General features: G+C 41.5%; 1 protein-coding gene across 1 annotated transcript; it reads right to left on the reverse strand.

Annotated features, from left to right (window-relative positions):
* asb14a (ankyrin repeat and SOCS box containing 14a) lies at positions 1–27176 on the reverse strand (the record flags this gene model as incomplete). The annotated part of the gene is made up of 10 exons (XM_084173035.1): positions 1–173; positions 461–614; positions 928–1185; positions 3065–3350; positions 3529–3700; positions 17611–17856; positions 18099–18257; positions 26525–26656; positions 26766–26812; positions 27043–27176. The coding sequence occupies 10 exons, from the start codon at positions 27174–27176 to the stop codon at positions 1–3; spliced, it is 1761 nt and encodes a 586-aa protein (XP_084029161.1).

Consider the following 27176-nt stretch of genomic DNA (forward strand, 5'->3'; position numbering starts at 1 on the left):
TCAGCCCACTAGGCTGTTCTGGCTGTAGAGATCATATTCCCGGTACAGGATGTAATCTTTGAGCCGGTTGGGTAGAGGCAGGAAATGCATGAACACTGGGGCCCTGAGACGCAGTCGGCCCAGACAGCTACGGATCTTCAGGCGACAGAGATGCTGAAGACAGCGAGCATTCTCTGTGGGGAGGGATGATGATTATGATGATGATATGAGCTAGTCAGTTACATAGACTGTCAAGTAGGCCTAGTTCATCAACTGTCTGAGGGACATATTTAGGGCCCAGTAATTATAGTCAATAATTAGGGGCCAGAATTTTCCCATGCTCAGGTCGCATGCTCAGGAATGCATAGTCATGAACAATCTATGCCTTTTATGAAAACACAACTATGTTTTCCCATTGAATGGTTAACAGCACACATAGTTTTGTTTTGTCCACCTAGTTTTGTTTTGTTTATCCACCAACCTTGAACTTTGCAGATATCAGGCCACTGCTTTTGTTCCATCAGGACAGCCTTTAGTTTCGAGCAGAAGGTCACGTGATCGACGTAATCCATCATGATGCGCACCACATGTCCCGAGTGTTCTTTCAACCAGTACACTGAGATAACCTCACAAAACTGCAAGGAAGCGCATAACAGTTTTAGGTAACACTTTACTAAACACCTGCAGTTATTACTTAATGCTTTCTAACTTGTTATAAGCATACTAGGAGCCTAACGTTTTAAAGCTTGAATCCTTAATTGAAACAATAAAGCGAATTTTGGGTTCGGATTTTGTACCTAAACTCATGAGGCATTTATAAGTTATATTCTTCAAGAATCAAAGGGTACATAGCAACTTTGGATTCTAGCTTTAAGGAAGTAAATAAAAATACTTAGCCACATAACCTGAACAGGGCAAAACTCCTGGCCCTACCAATATCCCCCTTACCATGGAGTCCTTGATGATAGTATTGGTCCAGCCCTCATAGTCATCAGGAACATGGGACGCTTCACCGTAGTTGCACTCGAAGCAGCGCTGGACATCGTAGCCGTAGTTACACAGCATGCGCAGGACAATCTCGTCCTTCAAGGCGTACTGCAGCGCAGAGGGGAAGTGGGTGGTGTTGATGCGGGAGAAGTAGTTGACGTTGGCTCCGAACCTCAGCAGGACGTTGATCAGCTCCAGGTTACCCGACCTCAGAGCCACCTGAGGAAGAAAAAGAGTGTGTTGATAAGTGTACCTTTCTTTCAAACCTAGGTGAATCTGCTACTTTATTACTGGGTTTATTTATGCAACTTTCACAAGTATGTGGTACATTTTCACAACTCTAAGCACAAAAATCAAAACAGATCATCATAATGGTTCATGTTTCAAAACTCTAAGCACATTTTCAATTGACTGAGTACAACAAACACATTCACAAAGGCTCTTGTTCACTGCACCAAATCATTCTTTCAATTTGGATACATATTCAATCTAAGTATCTGCTTTTCAAAATGCAATATTCGCTTTACTTTTGATATGATTTTCTTGTCATTTTGTTAACAATACAATTAACTATCACTTAATCAAACTGCTCAAAACTGATAACTACTGAACCGAAATTATGTAGTGCTGCTGCGCACTGTACAATTCTATATTTTTACCTCATAAATGTATCAATTTGACATCAATTTATGTTGGAAGGTAAAACCAAATAATATATGGATGTGGCTGTTAAATACTACATCATCATTCTCCATCAGCCTGTGTGCTTTAATAGGACAAAGTGGAAAGAGTCACTATGTGCTACCATTTGGAATTATAGTGTAGTGTACAATGTACTGCTGAAATACCTGGGTTGTATACACTACCAGTCAAAAGTTTGGACTGTAGAAAATAGTAAAAATACAGAAAAACCCTTGAATGAGTAGGTGTTCTAAAACATACACTACCGTCAAAAGTTTGGGGTCATTTAGAAATGTCATTGTTTTCGAAAGAAAAGCAATTTTTTTGTCCATTAAAATAACAAGAGTGTGCAAAGCTGTCATCAAGGCAAAGGGTGGCTATTTGAAGAATCTCAAATATGAAATATATTTTGATTTGTTGAACACTTTTTTGGTTACTACATGATTCCATATGTGTTATTTCATAGTTTTGATGTCTTTAATATTATCATACAATGTAGAAAATAGTAAAAATAAAGAAAAACCCTTGAATGAGTAGGTGTGTCCAAACGTTTGACTGGTACTCTATATAACAATATATTCCACTCATTATCTGAATTGCATTGACAGGTGATACTGTATCAGTCTTGTATAATGTTGCATGGGGCAGAAATGGAATACAACACGTGCTAAATTTTTACAAGAGCCAACTGCTTTACAATGCCCTTATTTCTGATGATTTGTCCTACGTATATACTTTATAAGGATAATGAAACTGTAAGACTGACATATTTCTCAACTTGTTCACAACCTGCCTTTCGACAGAAATTGTAATATTTTTATTGCATGTAAAGTTGTAGTGAAATACTGTTTGGAAAATGATATTTACCATCTAGTATTCTTTCTATTCAGCACATCAAAAAGAACAGTTTTGACATGTGTATCTTGTTTTTTTTTGCTATTGGATTAAATGGTAGTTAAAATGACTAAATGGTGAGCCTGTCATTATCTGATGTATTGGTGACTAAACTAAATGCTCTCATGGTATTTCACAGAAAACTTAAGATTTTACATGAATGACTCAGGGGTGAAAGATGTGTTTAATCCCAATGAACGCACAATCAAAGGTTCTGAACATAAGATAGGGGGGCATTACAAGTGTTATCAGTTTAGTACTTAAGAGTTTTTAAAACATACCACTTACATCTGAAAAATGTGCCAAAGTGGTTGAAAAAAACTAGTTTCTGCGTGTTGTCGTCATCAGGGTATTTGACAAAAAGCCACGAGGGCCTGTTTTCAAAAAGTGTCTCAGAGTAGGAGTGCTGATCTAGGATCAGGTCCCCCCTAACCATATAATCTTATCCATTATGATCTAAAAGCAAAACTGATCCTATATCAGAATTCCTACTCTGAGACTGTTTGTTAATATGAAGCCTGACCTGTAGGCACTTGACAGGGTCCTGGTTGGGCATGGCCCCAGCCTCCAGCAGCAGCTTGACCGAGGGGATATCATCGTTGGACACAGCAAAGTACAGGGCAGACTTCCGCTGGTCGTCGTAATTACGTCGGACCCAGGGGTGCAACATGTAGTTAGGGTCATAGCCTGCCTTCAGCAGGGCCTTTAGACACTGTGTGTGACCACCAGCAGCTGCCGAGTGTAGGGGGCTCATTCCACTCTCATACACTGCGTCACAGGTCGTCACAGGGATCAGGATCTTCAGAGCTCTGAGTGAGTGAGTGAGAGAGAGAAAGAGAGAGAGAGAGAGAGAGAGAGAGAGAGAGAGAGAGAGAGAGAGAGAGAGAGAGAGAGAGAGAGACTGGGCTCTGAATTGTGATTGTGATTTCTAAGCACTAAACTCAGATCTGGGACAAGGCTAAGGGGTGCAGTACCGGTGCCACCTACTGTAGATGGCCCCTGTGGGAGACTCTGTGGATGGGGAGGTGTCCGGTGTGTTTGGGGACGTTGGCGTCAGCTCCATACTTCAACAGCAAAGAGATAATCTCAGGGTTGCCAGAGGCAGATGCCTCAAATAGGATTGTGGCATAATCCTGGGCCATAGACCCCACGTTGGCCCCTGATACAAACAGCAAACAACAACAAATCTGTATTGCTTGTACACATCAACAAAAACAAAGTCCATGACATACTAAACTAGTTGGTGCCAATTATATACCCTTATATGGGCCCAAGTCATAAGCTACAGCATGTGCTTGTGTAACAGGTATGACCTATCTGCATGCCAACTAAATGAAGCATTTTTATTGGTTAATTGACAGATCATGTGATTTGAACTGCATGAATTTAACCCCCCTTTTGTGTTTCCTGGCGGCTGTCCACAGGGGGCGATGCAGTGCAGAGGCGTGATGGATCCTATGCAGACTATGATGATTTCGTTGGTCAGAGCACATGGTCAATGGAGTTTGAGCTGAACGGTTAATATGAGAAGAAGTAGCATGGATGGCTGCTGGGCTGCACCACTTCCTGTACCTTTTGTTTTCTTTGGTTTGTTGGTATGTTTTGTGTGATTTTAACTAGCTTGGTTTTTAGAATAAAAAGTAAGTGAAAATGATATTTATGGAGAGAAAAAAAGCTATTGAACAGAAATGAGAAACTGGAATGTGTTTGACACAGAATAATAGAAAACCATGCCTTAAAGGGGCAATCTGCAGTTGCTACATCCGATATGTACCCATTGATTCTTGAAGAATACAACTTATAAATGCCTCCTGAGGTTAGTTCAACTATCATACCACATCAGAACCAAAATACAGTGGCTTGCAAAAGTATTCACCCCCCTTGGCATTTTTCCTATTTTGTTGCCTTACAACCTGGAATTAAAATGGATTTTTGGGGGGTTTGTATCATTTGATTTACACAACATGCCTACCACTTTGAAGATGCAAAATATTTTTTATTGTGAAAAAAACAAGAAATAAGACAGAAAGACAGAAAACTTGAGCGTGCATAACTATTTACCCCCCCAAAGTCAATACTTTCTAGAGCCACCTTCTGCAGCAATTACAGCTGCAAGTCTCTTGGGGTATGTCTCTATAAGCTTGGCACATCTAGCCACTGGGATTTTTTCCCATTCTTCAAGGCAAAACTGCTCCAGTTGGATGGGTTCCGCTGGTGTACAGCAATCTTTAAGTCATACCACAGATTCTCAATTGGATTGAGGTCTAGGCTTTGACTATTCCAAGACATTTAAATGTTTCCCCTTAAACCACTCAAGTGTTGCTTTAGCAGTATGCTTAGGGTCATTGTCCTGCTGGAAGGTGAACCTCCGTCCCAGTCTCAAATCTCTGAAAGACTGAAACATGTTTCCCTCAAGAATTTCCCTGTATTTAGCACCATCCATCATTCCTTCAATTCTGACCAGTTTCCCATTCCCTGCCGATGAAAAACATCCCCACAGCATGATGCTGCCACCACCATGCTTTACTGTGGGGATGGTGTTCTCGGGGTGATGAGAGGTTTTGTGTTTGCGCCAGACATAGCGTTTTCCTTGATGGCCAAAAAGCTCAATTTTAGTCTCATCTGACCAGAGTACCTTCTTCCATATGTTTGGAGAGTCTCCCACATGGCTTTTGGCGAACACCAAACATGTTTGCTTATTTTTTCTTTAAGCAATGTCTTTTTTCTGGCCACTCTTCCGTAAAGGCAGCTCTGTGGAGTGTACGGCCTAAAGTGGTCCTATGGACAGATACTCCAATCTCCGCTGTGGCAGGGTTATTTTTTTTATTTTTTTTTGGGGGGGGGGGGGGGGGGGGGGGGTAGATAAGCTTAATATTGCAGATAGATTGTAACTTCCATCAATGTAATTGTCTGCATCACTTCCAATCCCCCATGTTTTTATATATATATATATATATATCAGTACATACACATACACATACATACACATATACACACACACACATACATACATACATACATACACATACATATCCTTTTAAAAATATATATTCCCCTTTATTACTTTCCAACCCCGCCACCCTTTCCCCACTTGGAGTAAACTAGTGAACAACAACGCCTAGGCCTCTACTTCCAGTCCATACCCACTATTTACATTTTATGGACACAGTCAATTTTACAGTAATTACATTTTGTTTGTTCTTTCTCCTGAACTTCTTCTACTCTCAACCTCTCCAATCATTTTCATGATGTCCATCCGGTTTGCTTCTAAATGCCATATCTTTCTAACTGTGCTCCTTCACAAAAGCTTCACAGTGTGCCTACATTATTAGTTATCTTGTTATTGTTTGTTGTTAGTTGTTATTAGTCCCATCCTTCAATTCCATTCAACACCTCCCATCTATCTTTTAACACCATCCATATAGGATTTCTATTTGCCATATATATTTCAACTGTACTGTGATGTCTTACAAAAGTTCTGAACCTTTCTATTCTCATTGTTTCTACAGATTGTGAATTGAAAATAAACATTTTTGCTAATAGTATTATTATGTTATTGATCGATTGACTATGACTTTTCAGATCACCCAGTAGTGCTATCTGCAGGGTTAGCTCCAGGTAAATATTGCAATCCTTTAGCCATTCCTGGACCTGTGTCCAAAAACAAGCTACAAATGGACAGTACCAAAACAAATGATCTAATGATTCTGTCTCTTCGCAGCAAAATCTGCAGAGCTGGGAAGATTGTATCCCCCATATAAATAACATTCTATTGGTAGCAAGAATTTTATATAATAATTTAAATTGAAAGATTCTAAGTTTTTAATCCGGTGTCGTTTTGCGTATCAGTTCATAAACACTATGCCATGGGATCGGTACGTCAAAAATCTCTTCCCAACTATTTTGCAATGTATATGGGACAGCTGTCAATCCTTTGGTCCTTAAATGAAACTGATATACCTTTTTTATTTATCACAGTTTTCCTTAACCAATGATGTTCTTTAATGCAAGGCCGACAGACAAGTTCCTTACTTTCTCCTCCTTCCACTTTCCTCTTCCATTTTTGCGGTAAGGCTGCAATTATTTGGTTGTAATTTTGGGTAGAGCAGACATTTCCATATGTTTTTGTTAGCTGCATGTGCGACATAACCCCACCAGCCCTACCGATGATATCATTTACAAAGATTATACCCTTTTTAAACATTTTGTCAAAAAAAAAAGTTTTTTTGTCAATTAGTATATTTGAGTTTAACCACAATATTTGTTGCATTATTTGTTCTGTCGTTTCTGGAGGATTAAATTGAAATTGCAACCATCTTTCTATGGCTTGTTTTAGAAATAGTGATATCTGGGAGAGGATTTCCTTTTCAAATAACTGAAAGTGAGTGGTTGTAATCTGAATAAAGGGAAAAAGGCCATTCTTGAACATTGGGTGAGACAATCTTACTAATTTGCTAGAGAACCAGTTCAGATTTAAGTATAACTTTTGTATTACTGAAGCTTTAGGCCCGTTTAATTTTGTCTGGCTTGCCGTTTCAAATAAAATGGAATATTTTTTTCTCATATAATTAATAAAACTGTTCGCTAGGTGTAGGCAAGACCATAAGCAAATAGGTAAACTGGGATAATACTAAAGAGTTAATCAGGGTGATTTTTCCACAAATTGACAGGCACCCACCTTTCCATGGTAGCAAGATCTTATCTATTTTTGCTAACTTTCTATTATAATTTATTGAAGTGAGATCATTTATTTCCTTTGGGATATGTGTTCCGAGTATATCCACATCACCATCACACCATTTTATTGGTAAACTACATGGCAATGTAAATGTTTTATTTTTTATTGATCCAATATGTAATATAGTACATTTGTCATAATTTGGTTGTAATCCAGAGAGGTTAGAAAATGTATCTAGATCCTCTATGAGGCTGTGGAGTGATTCTAGTTGTGGATTTAAAAGAAAACATGAATCATCAGCGTGCAATGACACCTTTGTTTTTAAGCCCTGGATTTCTAATCCCCTGATATTATTGTTGGATCTGATTTTAATAGCTAACACCTTGATGGCCACAATAAATAGATATGCCGATAGTGGACAACCTTGTTTCACTCCTCTTGACAGTTTAAAACTTTCTGAGAAATAGCCATTATTTACTATTTTACACCTAGGGTTACTATACATGATTTTGACCCATTTTATAAGAGATTCACCTAAATTGAAATGCTCCAGGCATTTATATATAAACCCCAGTCGTACTTTATCAAATGCCTTTTCGAAGTCTGCTATGAATAGCAGGCCTGGTTTCTCAGATTTTCCATAATGTTCTATTGTTTCCAATACTTGCCTTATATTATCTCCAATGTATCTTCCATGTAAAAAACCTGTCTGATTAGAATGAATAATATCCGACAATACCTTTTTAATTCTATGCACTATACATTTTGCATCACAACACTGAAGTGTAAGGGCCCTCCAATTTTTTAAATGGACTGGATCTTTATATTTTCCACTTGTATCCTGTTTCAGTAATAATGAGATCAGACCTTCTTCTTGAGTGTCAGATAATCTACCATTTACATAGGAGTGGTTAAAACATGCTAATAGCGGTCCTCTTAGTATATCAAAAAAGGTTTGGTATACTTCGACTGGTATGCCATCCAACCCTGGAGTTTTCCCAGACTTAAAGTCTTTAATTGCATCCAGAAGTTCCACCTCTGTAATTTCACCTTCACATGAGTCTTTCTGTTTGGCTGTTAATTTTACATTATCAATAGAAAAATAATCTCTACAATTAGCTTCAGTTAGAGGAGATGGAGCCGACTGAAACGAAAACATATGCTTAAAGTACCTTGTTTCCTCCTTCAAAATATCATTTGGTGAATCATGGGTTACTCCGTCAATTGTAACCAATTTCATTAAATTATTTTTGGTAGCATTCCTATGATGAAGATTAAAAAAGAATGTGGTGCATTTTCCCCCATATTCCATCCAGTTTGCTTAATTTTTTATAATATATTACACTTGATCTTTCTTGAATAAGTTTCTCCATTTATTTTTGTTTTTCCTCTAATTTATTCTGAGCCTCTATGTTACAGTTTTTATTGCCATCTATCTGTTCTGTTAGACTTTCTATTTCCTTTGTTAGTATAAACACTTTTGACCTAAATTGCTTTTGTTTTCGAGATGAGTACTGAATTGCATGGCCTCTAAAGGCACATTTAAAGGTGTCCCATATAATAAGGGGATTTGCTGTACCTACAGTGAGGGAAAAAAGTATTTGATCCCCTGCTGATTTTGTACGTTTGCCCACTGACAAAGAAATGATCAGTCTATAATTTTAATGGTAGGTTTACTTGAACAGTGAGAGACAGAATAACAACAATAAAATCCAGAAAAACGCATGTCAAAAATGTTATAAATTGATTTGCATTTTAATGAGGGAAATAAGTATTTGACCCCCTCTCAATCAGAAAGATTTCTGGCTCCCAGGTGTCTTTTATACAGGTAACGAGCTGAGATTAGGAGCACACTCTTAAAGGGAGTGCTCCTAATCTCAGTTTGTTACCTGTATAAAAGACACCTGTCCACAGAAGCAATCAATCAATCAGATTCCAAACTCTCCACCATGGCCATGACCAAAGAGCTCTCCAAGGATGTCAGGGACAAGATTGTAGACCTACACAAGGCTGGAATGGGCTACAAGGCCATCGCCAAGCAGCTTGGTGAGAAGGTGACAACAGTTGGTGCGTTTATTCGCAAATGGAAGAAACACAAAATAACTGTCAATCTCCCTCGGCCTGGGGCTCCATGCAAGATCTCACCTCGTGGAGTTGCAATGATCATGAGAACGGTGAGGAATCAGCCCAGAACTACATCGGAGGATCTTGTCAATGATCTCAAGGCAGCTGGGACCATAGTCACCAAGAAAACAATTGGTAACACACTACACCGTGAAGGACTGAAATCCTGCAGCGCCCGCAAGGTCCCCCTGCTCAAGAAAGCACATATACAGGCCCATCTGAAGTTTGCCAATGAACATCTGAATGATTCAGAGGAGAACTGGGTGAAAGTGTTGTGGTCAGATGAGACCAAAATCGAGCTCTTTGGCATCAACTCAACTCGCCGTGTTTGGAGGAGGAGGAATGCTGCCTATGACCCCAAGAACACCATCCCCACCGTCAAACATGGAGGTGGAAACATTATGCTTTGGGGGTGTTTTTCTGCTAAGGGGACAGGACAACTTCACCGCATCAACGGGACGATGGACGGGGCCATGTACCGTCAAATCTTGGGTGAGAACATCCTTCCCTCAGCCAGGGCATTGAAAATGGGTCGTGGATGGGTATTCCAGCATGACAATGACCCAAAACACATGGCCAAGGCAACAAAGGAGTGGCTCAAGAAGAACCACATTAAGGTCCTGGAGTGGCCTAGCCAGTCTCCAGACCTTAATCCCATAGAAAATCTATGGAGGGAGCTGAAGGTTCGAGTTGCCAAACGTCAGCCTCGAAACCTTAATTTGGAATTTGATTGATTGATTGCTTCTGTGGACAGGTGTCTTTTATACAGGTAACAAACTGAGATTAGGATCACTCCCTTTAAGAGTGTGCTCCTAATCTCAGCTTGTTACCTGTATAAAAGACACCTGGGAGCCAGAAATCTTTCTGATTGAGAGGGGGTTAAATACATATTTCCCTAATTAAAATGCAAATCAATTTATAACATTTTTGACATGCGTTTTTCTGGATTTTGTTGTTGTTATTCTGTCTCTCACTGTTCAAATAAACCTACCATTAAAAGTATAGACTGATCATTTCTTTGTCAGTGGGCAAATGTACAAAATCAGCAGGGGATCAAATACTTTTTTCCCTCACTGTATGTTATGTCGGAAAAAGTCAGTTATAAATTCCTTTGTCCTAGTTAAAAATAAATTATCATCCAATAGGCTTTGATTACATTTCCAATATCCTCGCCCACGTGGAAATTCAGTAAGAGTAATGTATATGCCAATTATATGATGGTCTTACCGCATTCTGTCCCCTATCAACACTTTTTAAACTTTTGGTGCCAACGAGAATGAGATAAGAAAGAAGTCAAGACGACTAGCTTGATTCAGTCTCCGCCATGTATATCTCAGTAGATCAGGATATTTAAGCCTCCATATATCTACTAGTTCTAATGTATCCATGACATTCACGATTTCCTTAAGAGCATGTGGGTGATTGTTTGTGGCGTGATTTCCTTTACGGTCCATTGAGCTATTTAAAACAGTATTATAATCCCCCACCATAATAATATTGTCTTGAATTGCTTGCAGGGTTGATAATTTATTATATATATTGTCAAAGAAGTGTGGATCATCATTATTTGGTCCGTAAATGTTAATGAGCCATATCTGTTTATTGTCCAATAACATATTTAAAATAATCCATCTACCTTGCGTATCTATTTGGACAATTTGCACATTCGGATCGAAATTACTATTAATTAATATCATCACCCCTTTTGAATTTCTTTGCCCATGGGAGAAGTATATTTCGCCCGCCCCCCATTCCTTTTTCCACGCAACTTTATCTAGAATTGTTGAATGAGTTTCCTGTAAACAATATATATTATATTCCTTCTCTTTGAGCCATGTAAATATTGTTCTTCTTTTGTTATTATCAGCTAAGCCATTACAATTATAACTGGCTATACTTATTTCACCATACACCATAATGAGTGTGGCGCTTTGCAGCTCCTTCAGGGTTATCTTTGGAATCTTTGTTGCCTCTTTGATTAATGCCCTCCTTGCCTGGTCCGTGAGTTTTGGTGGGCAGCCGTCTCTTGGCAGGTTTGTTGTGGTGCCATATTCTTTCCATTTTTCTATAATGGATTTAATGGTGCTCTGTGGGATGTTAAAAGTTTCAGAATTTTTTTTTTAACACTGTGGTCCTCTGTAGCTCAGCTGGTAGAGCACGGCGCTTGTAAAGCCAGGGTAGTGGCTTCGATCCCCGGGACCACCCATACACAAAAATGTATGCATGCATGGATAAAAGCTTTGGATAAAAGCGTCTGCTAAATGGCATATTATTATTATTATTATATCTGTACTTCTCCACAACTTTGTCCTTAACCTGTTTGGAGAGCTCCTTGGTCTTCATGGTGCCGCTTGCTTGGTGGTGCCCCTTGCTTAGTGGTGCTGCAGAATCTGGGGCCTTTCAGAACAGGTGTATATACACTGAGATCATGTGACAGATCATGTGACACAGATTGCACACAGGTGGACTTTATTTAACTAATTATGTGACTTCTGAAGGTAATTGGTTTCACCAGATCTTATTTAGGGGCTTCATAGCAAAGGGGGTGAATACATATGCACACACCACTTTAACGTTATTTATTTTTTTGAATTGATTTAAAGTTATTTTTTTCATTTCACTTCACCAATTTGGACTATTTTGTGTATGTCCATTACATGAAATCCAAATAAAAATCCATATAAAATACAGGTTGTAATGCAGCAAAATAGGAAAAATGCCAAGGGGGATGAATACTTTTGCAAGGCTTGTTTTACTCCAATATTTGTAAACAAAGCAAATGTAAACAAACACTGTATATCCTCACCTCAAAACATGGTTAAAACGTATCACTTTGATATCATGGATGGTCAGTCCTTGTATATTTGAGTGTGGTTACATTTCTCCAGCCCCATCCCTCAGCTTTTTACTGAAACAGGGGCGGGGATAGGCTTTGTTATTATATCCACTGCGGATTGCCACTTAAAACAAATAAACATCCCTTTTTGTTGTCTGCCTCTGCTTCACTCTGCCTGCTCAACCCAGACATAGCACCTGTCACTTTTCCACCTTGTGACACAGGGACATTAGTACAGTACAGGAAGACTTATTAATAAGTAAAATAAGCTAATTGAGCTTACTGACATAGGCCAAGGGTTCCCAAACTTTTTCACTTGGGGCCCCCCCTCTAGCATTGGTGAACATCCCGCGCCCCCCCTGCGTGCGCACACGCCACATCTATTTCTATGGGCACAAGCACTGTTCATGACACAAATTGTTCACACCCCTCTTGTTGGTGGAGAGAATTTTGCAGGTTTAAAGCTTATTTCCTGCAATTCTCCACATTTTGTCATGGGGTGCAAAGAAACATTTCTGATTTTAAATATAATTTTCTTGCAATTCTATATATTTTGCCATGTCTAATGTGTATTCATGTGATATTTGAGTGACAGAAAAATTACAACAATATCTATGGGCAAAAAAACCTAAATAAAAAAATGTTAGCTGACATGGGCTAGTTTATCTGGACAAGTTATAAATAGCTCTCTAAGGTATGCAATGACTAACATCACAAGAGGAACTGATGATGCACTACCCAATTTCGAAATTGCACCTTGTGCATTCTACTATTACAACTTTCAAGAGTAATTTTAAAGCCGGACTGAGTTCCTTTAAAAAAACAATATATATATATATATATATATATATATACACTGCTCAAAAAAATAAAGGGAACACTTAAACAACACAATGTAACTCCAAGTCAATCACACTTCTGTGAAATCAAACTGTCCACTTAGGAAGCAACACTGATTGACAATAAATGTCACATGCTGTTGTGCAAATGGAATAGACAACAGGTGGAAATTATAGGCAATTAGCAAGACACCCCCAATAAAGGACTGGTTTTGCAGGTGGTGACCACAGACCACTTCTCAGTTCCTATGCTTCCTGGCTGATGTTTTGGTCACTTTTGAATGCTGCCGGTGCTTTCACTCTAGTGGTAGCATGAGACGGAGTCTACAACCCACACAAGTGGCTCAGGTAGTGCAGCTCATCCAGGATGGCACATCAATGCGAGCTGTGGCAAGAAGGTTTGCTGTGTCTGTCAGCGTAGTGTCCAGAGCATGGAGGCGCTACCAGGAGAAAGGCCAGTACATAAGGAGACGTGGAGGAGGCCGTAGGAGGGCAACAACCCAGCAGCAGGACTGCTACCTCCGCCTTTGTGCAAGGAGGAGCAGGAGGAGCAATGCCAGAGCCCTGCAAAATGACCTCCAGCAGGCCACAAATGTGCATGTGTCTGCTCAAACGGTCAGAAACAGACTCCATGAGGGTGGTATGAGGGCCCGACGTCCACAGGTGGGGGTTGTGCTTACAGCCCAACATCGGTGAAGGACGTTTGGCATTTGCCAGAGAACACCAAGATTGGCAAATTCGCCACTGGCGCCCTGTGCTCTTCACAGATGAAAGCAGGTTCACACTGAGCACATGTGACAGACGTGACAGAGTCTGGAGACGCCGTGGAGAACGTTCTGCTGCCTGCAACATCCTCCAGCATGACCGGTTTGGCGGTGGGTCAGTCATGGTGTGGGGTGGCATTTCTTTGGGGGGCCGCACAGCCCTCCATGTGCTCGCCAGAGGTAGCCTGACTGCCATTAGGTACCGAGATGAGATCCTCAGACCCCTTGTGAGACCATATGCTGGTGCGGTTGGCCCTGGGTTCCTCCTAATGCAAGACAATGCTAGACCTCGTGGCTGGAGTGTGTCAGCAGTTCCTGCAAGAGGAAGGCATTGATGCTATGGACTGGCCCGCCCGTTCCCCAGACCTGAATCCAATTGAGCACATCTGGGACATCATGTCTCGCTCCATCAACCAACGCCACGTTGCACCACAGACTGTCCAGGAGTTGGCGGATGCTTTAGTCCAGGTCTGGGAGGAGATCCCTCAGGAGACCATCCGCCACCTCATCAGGAGCATGCCCAGGCGTTGTAGGGAGGTCATACAGGCACGTGGAGGCCACACATACTACTGAGCCTCATTTTGACTTGTTTTAAGGACATTACATCAAAGTTGGATCAGCCTGTAGTGTGGTTTTCCACTTTAATTTTGAGGGTGACTCCAAATCCAGACCTCTATGGGTTGATAAATTTGATTTCCATTGATAATTTGTGTGTGATTTTGTTGTCAGTACATTCAACTATGTAAAGAAAAAACTATTTAATAAGATTATTTCATTCATTCAGATCTAGGATGTGTTATTTTAGTGTTCCCTTAATTTTTTTGAGCAGTGTATATACAGTGCATTCGGAAAGTATTCAGACCCCTTGACTTTTTCCAAATTTTGTTACGTTACAGCCTTATTCTAAAATGGATTACATTGTTTCCCCCCCCTCATCAATCTACACACAATACCCCATAATGACAAAAGAAAAAACAGGTTTTTAGATTTTTTTGCTAATTTATTTAAAATAAAAAACTTTAAATATCACATTTACATAAGTATTCAGACCCTTTACTCAGTACATTGTTGAAGCACCTTTGGCAGCGATTAAAGCTCTGTCAGGTTGGATGGGGAGCGTCAGTGCACAGCTATTTTCAGGTCTCTCCAGAGATGTTAGATCGGGTTCAAGTCCGGGCTCTGGCTGGGCCACTCAAGGACATTCAGAGACTTGTCCCGAAGCCACTCCTGCGTTGTCTTGGCTGTATGTTTAGGGTCGTTGTCCTGTTGGAAGGTGAACCTTTGCCCCAGTCTGAGGTCCTGAGTGCTCTGGAGCAGGTTTTCATCAAGGATCTCTCTGTACTTTGCTCCGTTCATCTCCCAGTCCTTGCCCTTACACAGCCATGCTTCACCGTAGGGATGGTGCCAGGTTTCCAGACGTGACGCTTGGCATTCAGATCAAAGAGTTCAATCTTGGTTTCATCACACCAGAGAATCTTGTTTCTCATGGTCTGAGAGTCTTTTAGGTGCCTTTTGGCAAACTCCAAGCGGGATGTCATGTACCTTTTACTGAGGAGTGGCTTCCGTCTGGCCACTCTACCATAAAGGGCTGACTGGTGGAGTGCTGCAGAGATGGTTGTCCTTCTGGAAGGTTCTCCCATCTCCACAGAGGAACTCTGGAGCTCTGTCAGAGTGACCATTGGGTTCTTGGTCATCTCCCTAACCAAGGTCCTTCTCCCCCGATTGCTCAGTTTGGCCGGGCTGCCAGCTCTAGGAAGAGTCTTAGTGGTTCCAAACTTCTTCCATTTAAGAATGATGGAGGCCACTGTGTTCCTGGGGACCTTCAATAGGGCAGAAATGTTTTGGTACCCTTCCCCAGATCTATACCTCGACACAATCCTGTCTCGGAGCTCTATAGACAATTCCTTCGACCTCATGGCTTGGTTTTTGCTCTGACATGCACTTTCAACTGTGGGACCTTATATAGACAGGTGTGTAACTTTCCAAATCATGTCCAATCAATTGAACGTACCACAAGTGGACTCTAATCAAGTTGTAGAAACATCTCAAGGATGATCAATGGGAACAGGATGCACCTGAGCTCAATTTCGAGTCTCATAGCAAAGGGTCTGAATACTTATGTAAATAAGGTATTTCTGTTTTAATTTTTAACACATTTTCAAAAATTCCTAAAAACCTGTTTTTGCTTTGTCATTATGGGGTATTGTGTGTAGATTGATGAGGAGAAATAATAATTTAATCAATTTTAGAATAAGGCTGTAACGTAACAAAATGTGGAAAATGTCAAGGGGTCAGAATACTTTCCGAATGCATATATATATATATACATTTATATATATACACTAGCGGTCAAAAGTTTTAGAACACCAACTCATTCAAGGGGTTTTCTTTATTTTTACTATTTTCTACATATATGAAATCATATAGTAACCCAAAAAGTGTTAAACAAATCAAAATACATTTTATATTTGAGATTCTTCAAATAGCCACCCTTTGCCTTGATGACAGCTTTGCACACTCTTGGCATTCTCTCAACCAGCTTAATGAGATAGTCACCTGGAATGCATTTCAATTAACAGGTGTGCCTTGTGTGACATGAAGGTCAGTCAATATAGAAAATGTCAAGTGCAGTCATAAAAACCATCAATCGCTATGATGAAACTGGCTCTCATGAGGACCACCACAGGAATGGAAGACCCAGAGTTACCTCTGCTACAGAGGACAAGTTTATTAGAGTTACCAGCCTCAGAAATTGCAGCCCAAATAAATGCTTTACAGAGTTCAAGTCACAGACACATCTCAACATCAACTGTTCAGAGGGGACTGTGTGAATCAGGCCTTCATGGTCGAATTGCTGCAAAAGAAACCACTACTAACAGACACCAATAAGAAGAAGAGACTTGCTTGGGCCAAGAAACACGAGCAATGGACATTAGACCGGTGGAAATGTGTCCTTTGGTCTGGAGTCCAAATTGGAGATTTTTGGTTCCAACCGCCGTCTCTTTGTGAGATGCGGTGTGGATGAACGGATGATCTCCGCATGTGTAGTTCCCACCGTAAAGCATGGAGGAGGAGGTGTTATGGTGTGGGGATGCTTTGCTGGTGACACTGTCTGTGATTTATTTAGAATTCAAGGCACACTTAACCAGCATGGCTACCACAGCATTCTGCAGCGATACGCCATCCCATTTGGTTTGGGCTTAGTGGGACCCAACACACCTCCAGGCTCTGTAAGGGCTATTTTACCAAGAAGGAGAGTGATGGAGTGCTGCATCAGATGACCTGGCCTCCACAATCCCCTGACCTCAACCCAACTGAGATGGTTTGGGATGAGTCGGATGGCAGAGTGAAGGAAAAGCAGCCAACAAGTGCTAAGTATATGTGGGAACTCCTTCAAGACAGTTGGAAAAGCATTCCAGGTGAAGCTGGTTGAGAGAATGCCAAGAGTGTGCAAAGCTGTCATCAAGGCAAAGGGTGGCTATTTGAAGAATCTCAAATATAAAATATATTTTTGATTTGTTTAACACTTTTTTGGATACTACATGATTCCATATGTGTTATTTCATAGTTTTGATGTCTTCACTATTATTCTACAATGTAGAAAATAGTAAAAATAAAGAAAAACCCTTGAATGAGTAGGTGTGTCCAAACTTTTGACTGGTACAAAATCAGCAGGGGATCAAATACTTTTTTCCCTCACTGTATATATATATATATATATATATATATATATATATATATATATATATATATATATATATATATAATGGGGGGTGGGGACCTGGGCGCGCCCCACAGTTTGGGAACCACCGACATAGGCTACTGTACCTTTCTGGACGAGGGCTTGGACTACCTTCACATTCCCACACTGAGCAGCAAGGGCCAGGGGCGTGAGCCCATAGTCGGACCTGGTGTCTGGGTCGGCCCCTGACCTGAGAAGCAGCTCCACAAAGTCCTCCCGTCCCAGCTTGGCAGCCTCGTGGAGGGGGGTCCTTCTGTGACATCCCTCCAGGTTCACATTGCTACCGAACCCCAGTAGGAGCTTGGCCAGGTCCAGACGATCGTTTCTGATAGCTTTTGGACGGAAGGAGAGAAGTGGGACAGCTCTGTAATGATCCTACATGTCCTAGAGTTTTTCTCTGTCATTTCCCGTTGTCAGGACTACATAGGCTTACATTTGGAATGTCAATTGTTCCGTCAGCTCTACATTCAGTTATTCCCAGAACCAAATATCATGTGCGCTGGAGTTCGTCACGAGAGACTAACCTTCAGTATGTTTTGAGTGTATTAATAACAGAGGATGTAGACAGGTTTACCTATTACTAGCGGTGAGTCCTCTTCCTCATACTGGCAGTCAGGACTGGAACCGTTCTGTAGCAGAAAGGTGGCGTTCTCTATCAGACCTTGCTCCACCGCCAGGAGCAGAGGTGTCTTTCCCTGGACGGTCCGACATTGCACTGCATTTTGACTCGACGCTGAGGAAGGGGTACATCAAATCAGTCTTATGATCTATCTGTAGTGGCTTCCTTTCCTCTTTACCATAGCCACTGCCCTAGCCTGAAGCGGGGTTGTTTCGGACGCATACAGTCCACACTCAACGTTTCCAAACAGCCAAACATTCAATGAGATCCAGGGATATAGTGCAACCAAAAAAGGTTTATTCTTCTTATCTAACAAAAAGGTATTCTCCAATCAACTTAAAGCAGAGATTACTTGAAATGCAAATACATAATATAATATGACCTGTCTGTCTGTATTTCTGTATGTCTATATGGTCAAAAAACTATACCGCTCCCGCATCTAGCAAGGACTCCTCCCCCCGAAGGCCCAACTTCCTGCCTTTATACTAACACAATTAACACAGTACAATGAATGGGCAAGAGGGGGGGCCAAAAACTGAGTTACACTAATAACAAATGAATATATCTCAATCCGGTAAATAAATCATAAAGGTACGTACCTAATATTTCATCATATACATTAATATTTAATATATTTACACAAATGTACATGGAGCTCAGTATGTTCAGTCTTTTATACAAAATATGCCCAAATCGGCTCTAACATACCGGCCCCTAATTGTTGACTGCACAACAATTACTTAATATTCAAACGTAGAGCCAATACAAAAACATTCTATACCAGAGCACCATTACAGTTCATAGCTATATACAAATATACAAGGTGCCATATAGGAAAATAGTCCATAGATCTCAGTCTGAGTTGAAGTGTAAAGGTGTTCAACTTCCAAAAAATGTCAAGAGTTTGACGTCCACAAAATGTATGACATCAAAGAATGTAAGAGTACGACATCAACGAATCAGAGGTGCACGTGATTCAAAGATGGAGCACTGTGTGTGTGTGTGTGTGTGTCTCACATCGTCGCCTCAAGGAGCAGACAGAGTTTATTGATAGGTCTCTGTAGGATATTGGTCTTAGTCTTAACCATGACGCTCCGGACAAGACCTTTGGCCCCTGGCAAAGCCTTTACCACACGCCCCATTAGCCAAGAGTTCCTTGGGGCGGTGTCATCGACGATGACCACAAGGTCACCAGGACTGAAGTTTCTCTTAGTTTTGTTCCACTTGTTCCACTCCTGCATAAGTGGAAGATACTCCCTGATCCATCTCTTCCAGAAGAGGTCAGTGATATATTGTACTTGCTTCCATCTCCTTCTTGAGTATAGGTCACTTCTCTGGAATAGTCCTGGTGGCAGGACTGGCTTTGCTTTCAGATGAAGCAGATGGTTCGGAGTCAGGGGTTCTAGATCGTTAGGGTCATTTGTTACAGTAGTGATTGGTCTGTCGTTCATAATCGCCTCAACTTCACACAAGGCTGTCTGCAAAGCCTCATCATCTAGTACTTGCTCTTTAAGGACTGAATAGAGGATCTTTTTCACCAGTCGGATCAACCTCTCCCATAACCCCCATGGTGGGCTCCAGAGGGAGGGTTGAATGACCATGTCACTCCTTCCTTCAGTAATTTATTTTGAATCTTGTTGTGATCCAGCTCTTTCAGAGCTTCTCCTAGCTCTCTGTGTGTTCCGACAAAGTTGGTGCCATTGTCTGTTCTGATACTTGTTACTGGGCCCCTTCGACAGATGAACCTGCGCAGGGCATTGATGCAGGAATCAGTATCCAGATAACTAGCAACTTCTAGATGGACAGCTCGACTCACAAGGCAAGTAAAGATCACACCATACCGCTTCACATGAACGCGGCCTCGCTTCACCTCTATGGGGCCGAAGTAATCTATGCCCACATGGGTGAAAGGCGGCAAATCAGGTGCTACCCGATCTTGTGGAAGGTCAGCCATCTTCTGTTCCCCAGCTCTAGCTTGCATCCGCCTGCAGAAGACACAGCTCTTAAGGATCTTCCTTGCTAAGGAGTTGGCACAGGGTATCCAATATCGCTGGCGAAGTCTAGAAAGCATGTGACCTCTCCCAGAGTGGCCAACCTGCTCATGGATGTGGAGTAAGATCAGTCTGGAGATGTAGGAGTCTTTGGGCAGGATCATAGGATTCTTTAGTTCCGTAGGCATAGCAGCTTTGCTTAACCTTCCTCCTACTCTCAGAATGCCATTGTCAACTATTGGATCAAGCTTACAGATTGAGCCGCTTCTCTTGGCACATTGCTTTCCTTTTACAACTAGTGCAATTTCTTGTTTAAAGTGCTGTCGTTGCTCAAATCGAATGATGACCTTTTCTGCTTCATCTAGGTCATCTACAGACAGACTTTCTTTTCCAAACGTCAGTTTGAACTTGTCAATTTGTTCCTTCAGTGAGTTTGTCAGACTCTGATCTGATCCTGGATCAGTTTGGGTGAGAACTTTCCTTTTCTGGCTTAACTGTAGTAGAAGTCTCTTCAGTTTCAGCATCCAGGCAACTGCTTTCTTCAAGCTGTTCCATGTTGAATAGTACTCAATCAGTTTGCTGGTCGGACTCTTTTCTTCCACACATGTACTGTTTACGATGACGTCTTTTCTCACCTCTGGATCATCTGGAGGGATGGAGCCAAGCTCCTCGGGGACTTTCGGCCATTGTGTTTCTGTTTTCTCCAGGAATTCTGGTCCTTTGCGCCATCTCTTTGAGTTCAGGAAAGTTTCAACATGTAATCCTCTTGAGGCATCATCGGCTGGGTTGTGTTTGGAGTTCAAATACCTCCACTGTTTTGCTTTCGATAGGTCACGGATCATAGCAACCCTATTAGCCACAAAAGTATGGAATCTCTTGGTATCGTTGCGGATGTATTTTAGCACCGACTGGCTGTCTGTCCAGAAAGTTGACTCCTCAAGTTCAATCTGGAGCTCCAACCTTAACATCCTGTCCACTCGCACTGCCAATGTTGCTGCAGCTAGTTCCAGTCTGGGGATCGTCATCTGCTTGAGTGGGGTCACCCTTGATTTCCCCAGTATGAATGCGATGTGGACCTTTTCCATAACGTTTGTGAACCTAAGGTAGCTTGCCGTGCCATAACCTTGTTCACTTGCATCACCGAAGTGATGCAGCTGTGCGGTCTTGATTTGACCAAAGTTCTCCGGCATCATACACCTGTTGATCTGGAATCTGGAGAGCTGGTCCAGCTCTGAGAGCCATCTCTTCCATGAAATAGAGTGTTCTTCAGGGATGACTTCGTCCCATCCACACTTTAGCTTGCAGAGCACTTGAAGAATTTGCTTTGCCTTTAATACGAATGGGGCGAGGAAACCTAATGGATCATAAATAGAGCTGACAGTTGAGAGAATACCTCTTCTTGTAAGGGGTCTGTTCTTGACAGTGACCTGGAAGGTAAACACATCCCTTTCAATGTTCCATCGGATTCCAAGTGCTCTTTCAACAGGCAGCTTTTCTCTGTCCAGGTCAGGGCCTTGAAGGAGTTCACTGTTAAGAGATGTACCTTTATAGGATGATGAACAGTCAAACACCACTCGTATCGTTCCTTTGCGCTTATGGTGAACGCCATGGTGTGGTATGTACCATACCTTGCCTTTCTCTCTGAGGAGCTGTTCTTGTGGTACCTTCTCGGCGTAACCTTTTGTTATCATCTCTTCCATGAAGCCTTTGTACTCTGCAGCGTAACCTTTGTCCTTCTTGAACTTCCTGATAATATTTAGAGCCCGCTGCTTTGCCATGTCACGGTTGTTTGGCAGGACTACATCTTTGTTGCGAAAGGGCAACGGTAAGTAGTAGTGATGGTCTTTGAGGGTTATGGAGCTTGATACTATCTCCATAAACCTACGATCCTCAGCTGACATCTCACTTTTCTCTTCATACTCTCTCTCAGGGAAGTCATGGTTGTACTGATTTACAAGAAGAACCCCCAGGTCGGCCATTGAGATACGATTGGCCATCACCGTAGGACGCCCGGATTCTTCTGCCATGGTACAACTGTTGAGAGGACCATTCATCACCCATCCAAAGAGGGTTTTCACTGCATACGGTCCGTTGCCTTGGCTATTTATGATTTGCCAGGGTTCCATTGCCTTTGGAGCATTTACGCCAATCAGAAGTTCGACGTCGGCATCAATCTCCTTCAACTGAACCTCTTTCAGGTATGGCCACCTTTTGAGCTCTTTCTGAGTGGGAATGTTCTCTCTTGTCACTGGGATCTTATGTTGGGTGTAGACCTTTGGTAATGCAAGAAATGTGTCGCCTTCCACATTGCCAATCTCTAATCCAGATATCTCAAAGCTCTTGGTAGGACTCTCCTGCCCCATTGTGCGTAGCAGAATTTCAGTCGCACTGCCTTTAGCTTGCAACTGCCTCATGAGTCTCTCCGTACAAAATGTTGCTGAGCTACCAGAATCGAGAAACGCATAGGTTAACACAGACTTGCTTCCATTTGCCACCTTTACTTGAACTGGCACAATTGCAAGTGCACAATCTGTACCGGCCCCGGTATCTTCACCAGCTTCCAGTGAAACAAGAGCACTGCTGACAGTCTCCTCCCGCTTTACTGCTACACCACTCATATCTGCCTTTTGAGATCTAAATCTCTCTCTTCCTTCAATGTGCAGGATAGTGGGGTGCTTTCTTTGACAGCTCTGACAGGTCATCCTTCTTTTACATTCTCTGCTTAAGTGTCCTCTCATCAAACAGCCAAAACAAAGGCCTTTTGATCTCAGAAACTCAACCTTGAATTCATGTGGCTGTGCCTTCACCTGTTGGCAGTCGACCAATAAATGCGCACCAGCACAAAATATACATGAGATACTGGGAGCATCAGAAGGGTACGTGCCTGGTCTCTTTACTTTGAATGTTTGTTCTTTTAAAGGTTTTTCAGAGTTACAATCTGCCACTTCAGCTACTGTAGTGGCAAAGCTGCTTCCCCTACTCTTGGACTTGAACTGCTGTTTAAAGTCAGCTTCTGTTTTGGGTTTTAAAAACCTTTTGTTGTACAGGGGATCTTGAATATCTCCATACAACGGATCCTGCAGTATTTTGGCCTGTTTTTCCATGAACGTTACCAGGTCACTGAACTGGGCCCTCAGGTGACTTCTCTCTAAAATATCACATGCCCTAGACCTCCATTTTTCCCTTAGTTTGTAGGGAAGTTTTGACATGATCAGCTTTATGTTGGAGGGAAGATTAAGCTCTTCCATGTTCTGTAGGTCTTGCATAGCGTTACAGCAACCTCTTAGATAGAGTGCATAACCACCCAGTCCCTTTCCATCATCGGGTTTGATGTTTGTCCAGTTCCAAGCCTTTTCCATGTAAGCAGTGGTGACTTTGATTTCATTGCCAAAGTGTTCCTTTAACAACCTCTTAGCTACTGCATAGCCTCTTCTGGCTTCCATATGCAGACAACTACGGACCAGATCCTTGGGCTGACCAGAGGTGTATTGTTCCAGGTAATAGAGCCTATCCTGGTGACTGCTTGTCTTATCTTCTATACCATGCTCAAATGCACGCATGAATGGCCTAAAGTTTAGAGGATCACCGTCAAACATAGGTATCTCCCTAACAGGGAGTGTGGCTTGTTTGTGCTGTAGTACAAGGAGGTCAGCAATTTCATTCTGCCTTTGCATGACAGTAGAGAGGTTATCATGGCTGGTATTATGGCTGATACCCGCAGTGTTGATTCTGTGTCGATTGCTAGACCTTGCTGTTGGCTGCTGAAGAGTGTGGTTTACGACTGTTTTCGGAATAGGGTTTGATGGCTTTGTGGTCGGTTGTTGTAAAACTCTTTGTAGTGGGGTCTTTGGAACTGCACCTAATGCAGCAAACTCAACAGGTGATGGTTCAGGTTCCACATAGACCTCTGGTTCCTGTTTCTCAAAATAAGAGTTCATTCCATCTTCTTGGCTTAGTAAATGGGCTGCCACAGAATGGGATTGAGAAGTTGACTCGGTACTCTCCAGGACCTTCAGTTTGGCATTATATGCTGCTATGTCCGTTTCCAGTGCCATTTTTTCCATCCTAACATTCAGTTGAGCTTTCTCCAGTTCCAATGCATGCTTGTCTTGTAATGATGCTTGGCGAGCTAGTAGAGCTGCTCGTTCTGCCTCGGCTTTAAGGCGTTCAGAGGACACTGAGGAAGCAGTCTTAGAATACTTAGTTTTACTTGATATTTTTGACACATTGGAAATGCTGTCATGTGGTTCAATGAGCGTTTGTGGCTCAACTTCAGCCTTTTTCCATATTTCCACCTCTTTCAGGAAATGTTCATAAGTTCTCATTCTTGGTTGATAATAGTTAATGCTCTCCTGTTCCTGTTCCTCCTCTGTGACCAGCTCTAGCACAGATTCATGAGCCTTCTTAAAGTCATTGAGCACAGCATCAAATGCTTCAAGACTCTCATTCACAGTTGCAATGTTTCCTCCATCAACAAGAAGGACTTTTATTTCATTCATTTTGCGTGTACACACTCCAAGTTTGCCTCTCCGGGCTGCACAGAGTGAATTTAGATGCTCCTCTGCCCTCTCCAGTGGAGTCTTATTTGGGATTTCCTCCTCCATCATTCACTTTTAGTTCACTCAATTTACAATGACACGGTTGTTGGTTTGATTGTTAAACGTAATGCCCCTTTAGACCTCCTTTAATCTTTAAAAACACAGTCATCCATTTCAGCATATTGACCCATTTTGAATTGCACATGTGCAAGTTTGGCATTTTAGATGCGTTTTAAACATTTCATCCCGTTGAGGTTTTGTCCCTTTAATGAAGTTTTAACACGCAGTATCTTTAGATCCTTAAGTTGCATTCGTTGCGTTGATGGATTGCATTTCCACGTTAGGCCAAATATTAGATATATGATTAGGCTACATTGTGCATAGGATCTGTGTTTCCCAAACTTAAACTTCTTAATTGTTTTCACAGCGCTGTATTTTGAATTCCATTCCCAAGTTTATCAAACATTCCAATTATAAGCACATTTGCGCTTCCATAATATGCATGATCAAACGATCGCCTTGAACAGGGCAGCTCATTCATTCGCAGTGGTTACTCACGGCTGGCGAAATCTAGGAGTTCAAATCCTTCCAAGCGAGCTGTCCTTATGGTCCGAATGCAATTACAAATAGAACAAAATCCAGCGTGTGTCCGAACCGGAGATTTCCTTCCGGTAGTAATCCTTCACGGAGTTTTTTGACTTGAATGTAGTGGCTTCCTTTCCTCTTTACCATAGCCACTGCCCTAGCCTGAAGCGGGGTTGTTTCGGACGCATACAGTCCACACTCAACGTTTCCAAACGGCCAAACATTCAATGAGATCCAGGGATATAGTGCAACAAAAAATGTTTATTCTTCTTATCTAACAAAAGGTATTCTCCAATCAACTTAAAGCAGAGATTACTTGAAATGCAAATACATAATATAATATGACCTGTCTGTCTGTATTTCTGTATGTCTATATGGTCAAAAAACTATACCGCTCCCGCATCTAGCAAGGACTCCTCCCCCCGAAGGCCCAACTTCCTGCCTTTATACTAACACAATTAACACAGTACAATGAATGGGCAAGAGGGGGGGCCAAAAACTGAGTTACACTAATAACAAATGAATATATCTCAATCCGGTAAATAAATCATAAAGGTACGTACCTAATATTTCATCATATACATTAATATATTTACACAAATGTACATGGAGCTCAGTATGTTCAGTCTTTTATACAAAATATGCCCAAATCGGCTCTAACACTATCATTATACTTTCAATATTATATTACCATTGAAAGGAAATGTGAACTCATCTTCACATTTGACTATACTGAACAAAAATATAAACTCAACATGTAAAGTGTTGGTGATCCCATGTTTCATGAGCTGAAATAAACAATTCCAGAACTTTTTCATACGCACAAAAAGCTTTTCTCTCAAATTTTGTGCACAAATTTGTTTACATCCCTGTTAGTGAGCATCCGGCTTTTTCACCTGCGGGATCATCTGAGGGAGGGGGTGCTGATGAGTATTTCTGTCTGTAATAAAGCCGTTTTGTGGGTAAAAACTCATTCTGATTGGCTGCGCCCTTGCCCAGTCATGTGAAATCCATAGATTAGTGCCTAATGATTTTATTTCAATTGACTGATTTCCTTATATTAACTGTAACTCAGTAAAATCATTGAAATTGTTGCACGTTGCATTTATATTTTGGTTCAGTGTACTTTTGAGGTTTGAAAACATCTGAAAAATGTTTATTTAGGTGTTTAGTGTCCCTTTGATTGTTGGCAAATTCTCGAAACAATGCATGATTTAATTGATCCTTGTGTGTTGGGATGTACTAGATGAGACAAAGATATACAAACCTGCAAAGGTGACCTCTAGAATATTTATGTTCTTCTGACTAACGGCCTCATGCAGGGGGATCCAGCCTCTGTTGTCCTCTTCAGAGAAAGCACTCTGGCTGACAGACAGCTGGCGGAGAGCTGCTTCATCACCTGGCAACAAACCAGGAAGCAGAGAGGATTATCAGGGAGAATACTGTTATGTAGACACATAACACTTCAGTAAATAACCAATAGTGCAGAACTGGCACTCACTACTCACCTTTTCTTATGGCAGAGAAGATTTTTACATTATCTGTTATATCTTGACTGTGGAAAAAAAAAGTCACACCATAAAAGCTGTGCCACCATCCTCATGATGAGGGTGTGAGTTCCAGATACAGACTTTATACTTTGTAACCTATTTATAATGCCTGGAGAAGTGTTTACCATCTCAGGGCCAACATAAAATGTATAACAATCCTATTATCTGGGCAGACCTGTGTATCTGTCTGGTGTGCTTCTAAAGGTTCACAAGGGTGAAGCAAGAAGCTGTGTACCTGCACTCATCCCCAAGGCAGGAATCGCGAGATTCAATCTGCTTGTTACACTCCAGAAGACTCTGTTCAATCATGTATTGAGCGTCCACATCGTCATAGTCGTCCCCTTCATATCCTAGTGCGTCAAAGTGCAT

This window comes from Coregonus lavaretus (assembly GCF_964263955.1).
Source record: "Coregonus lavaretus genome assembly, chromosome: 12".
NCBI lineage: Eukaryota > Metazoa > Chordata > Actinopteri > Salmoniformes > Salmonidae > Coregonus > Coregonus lavaretus.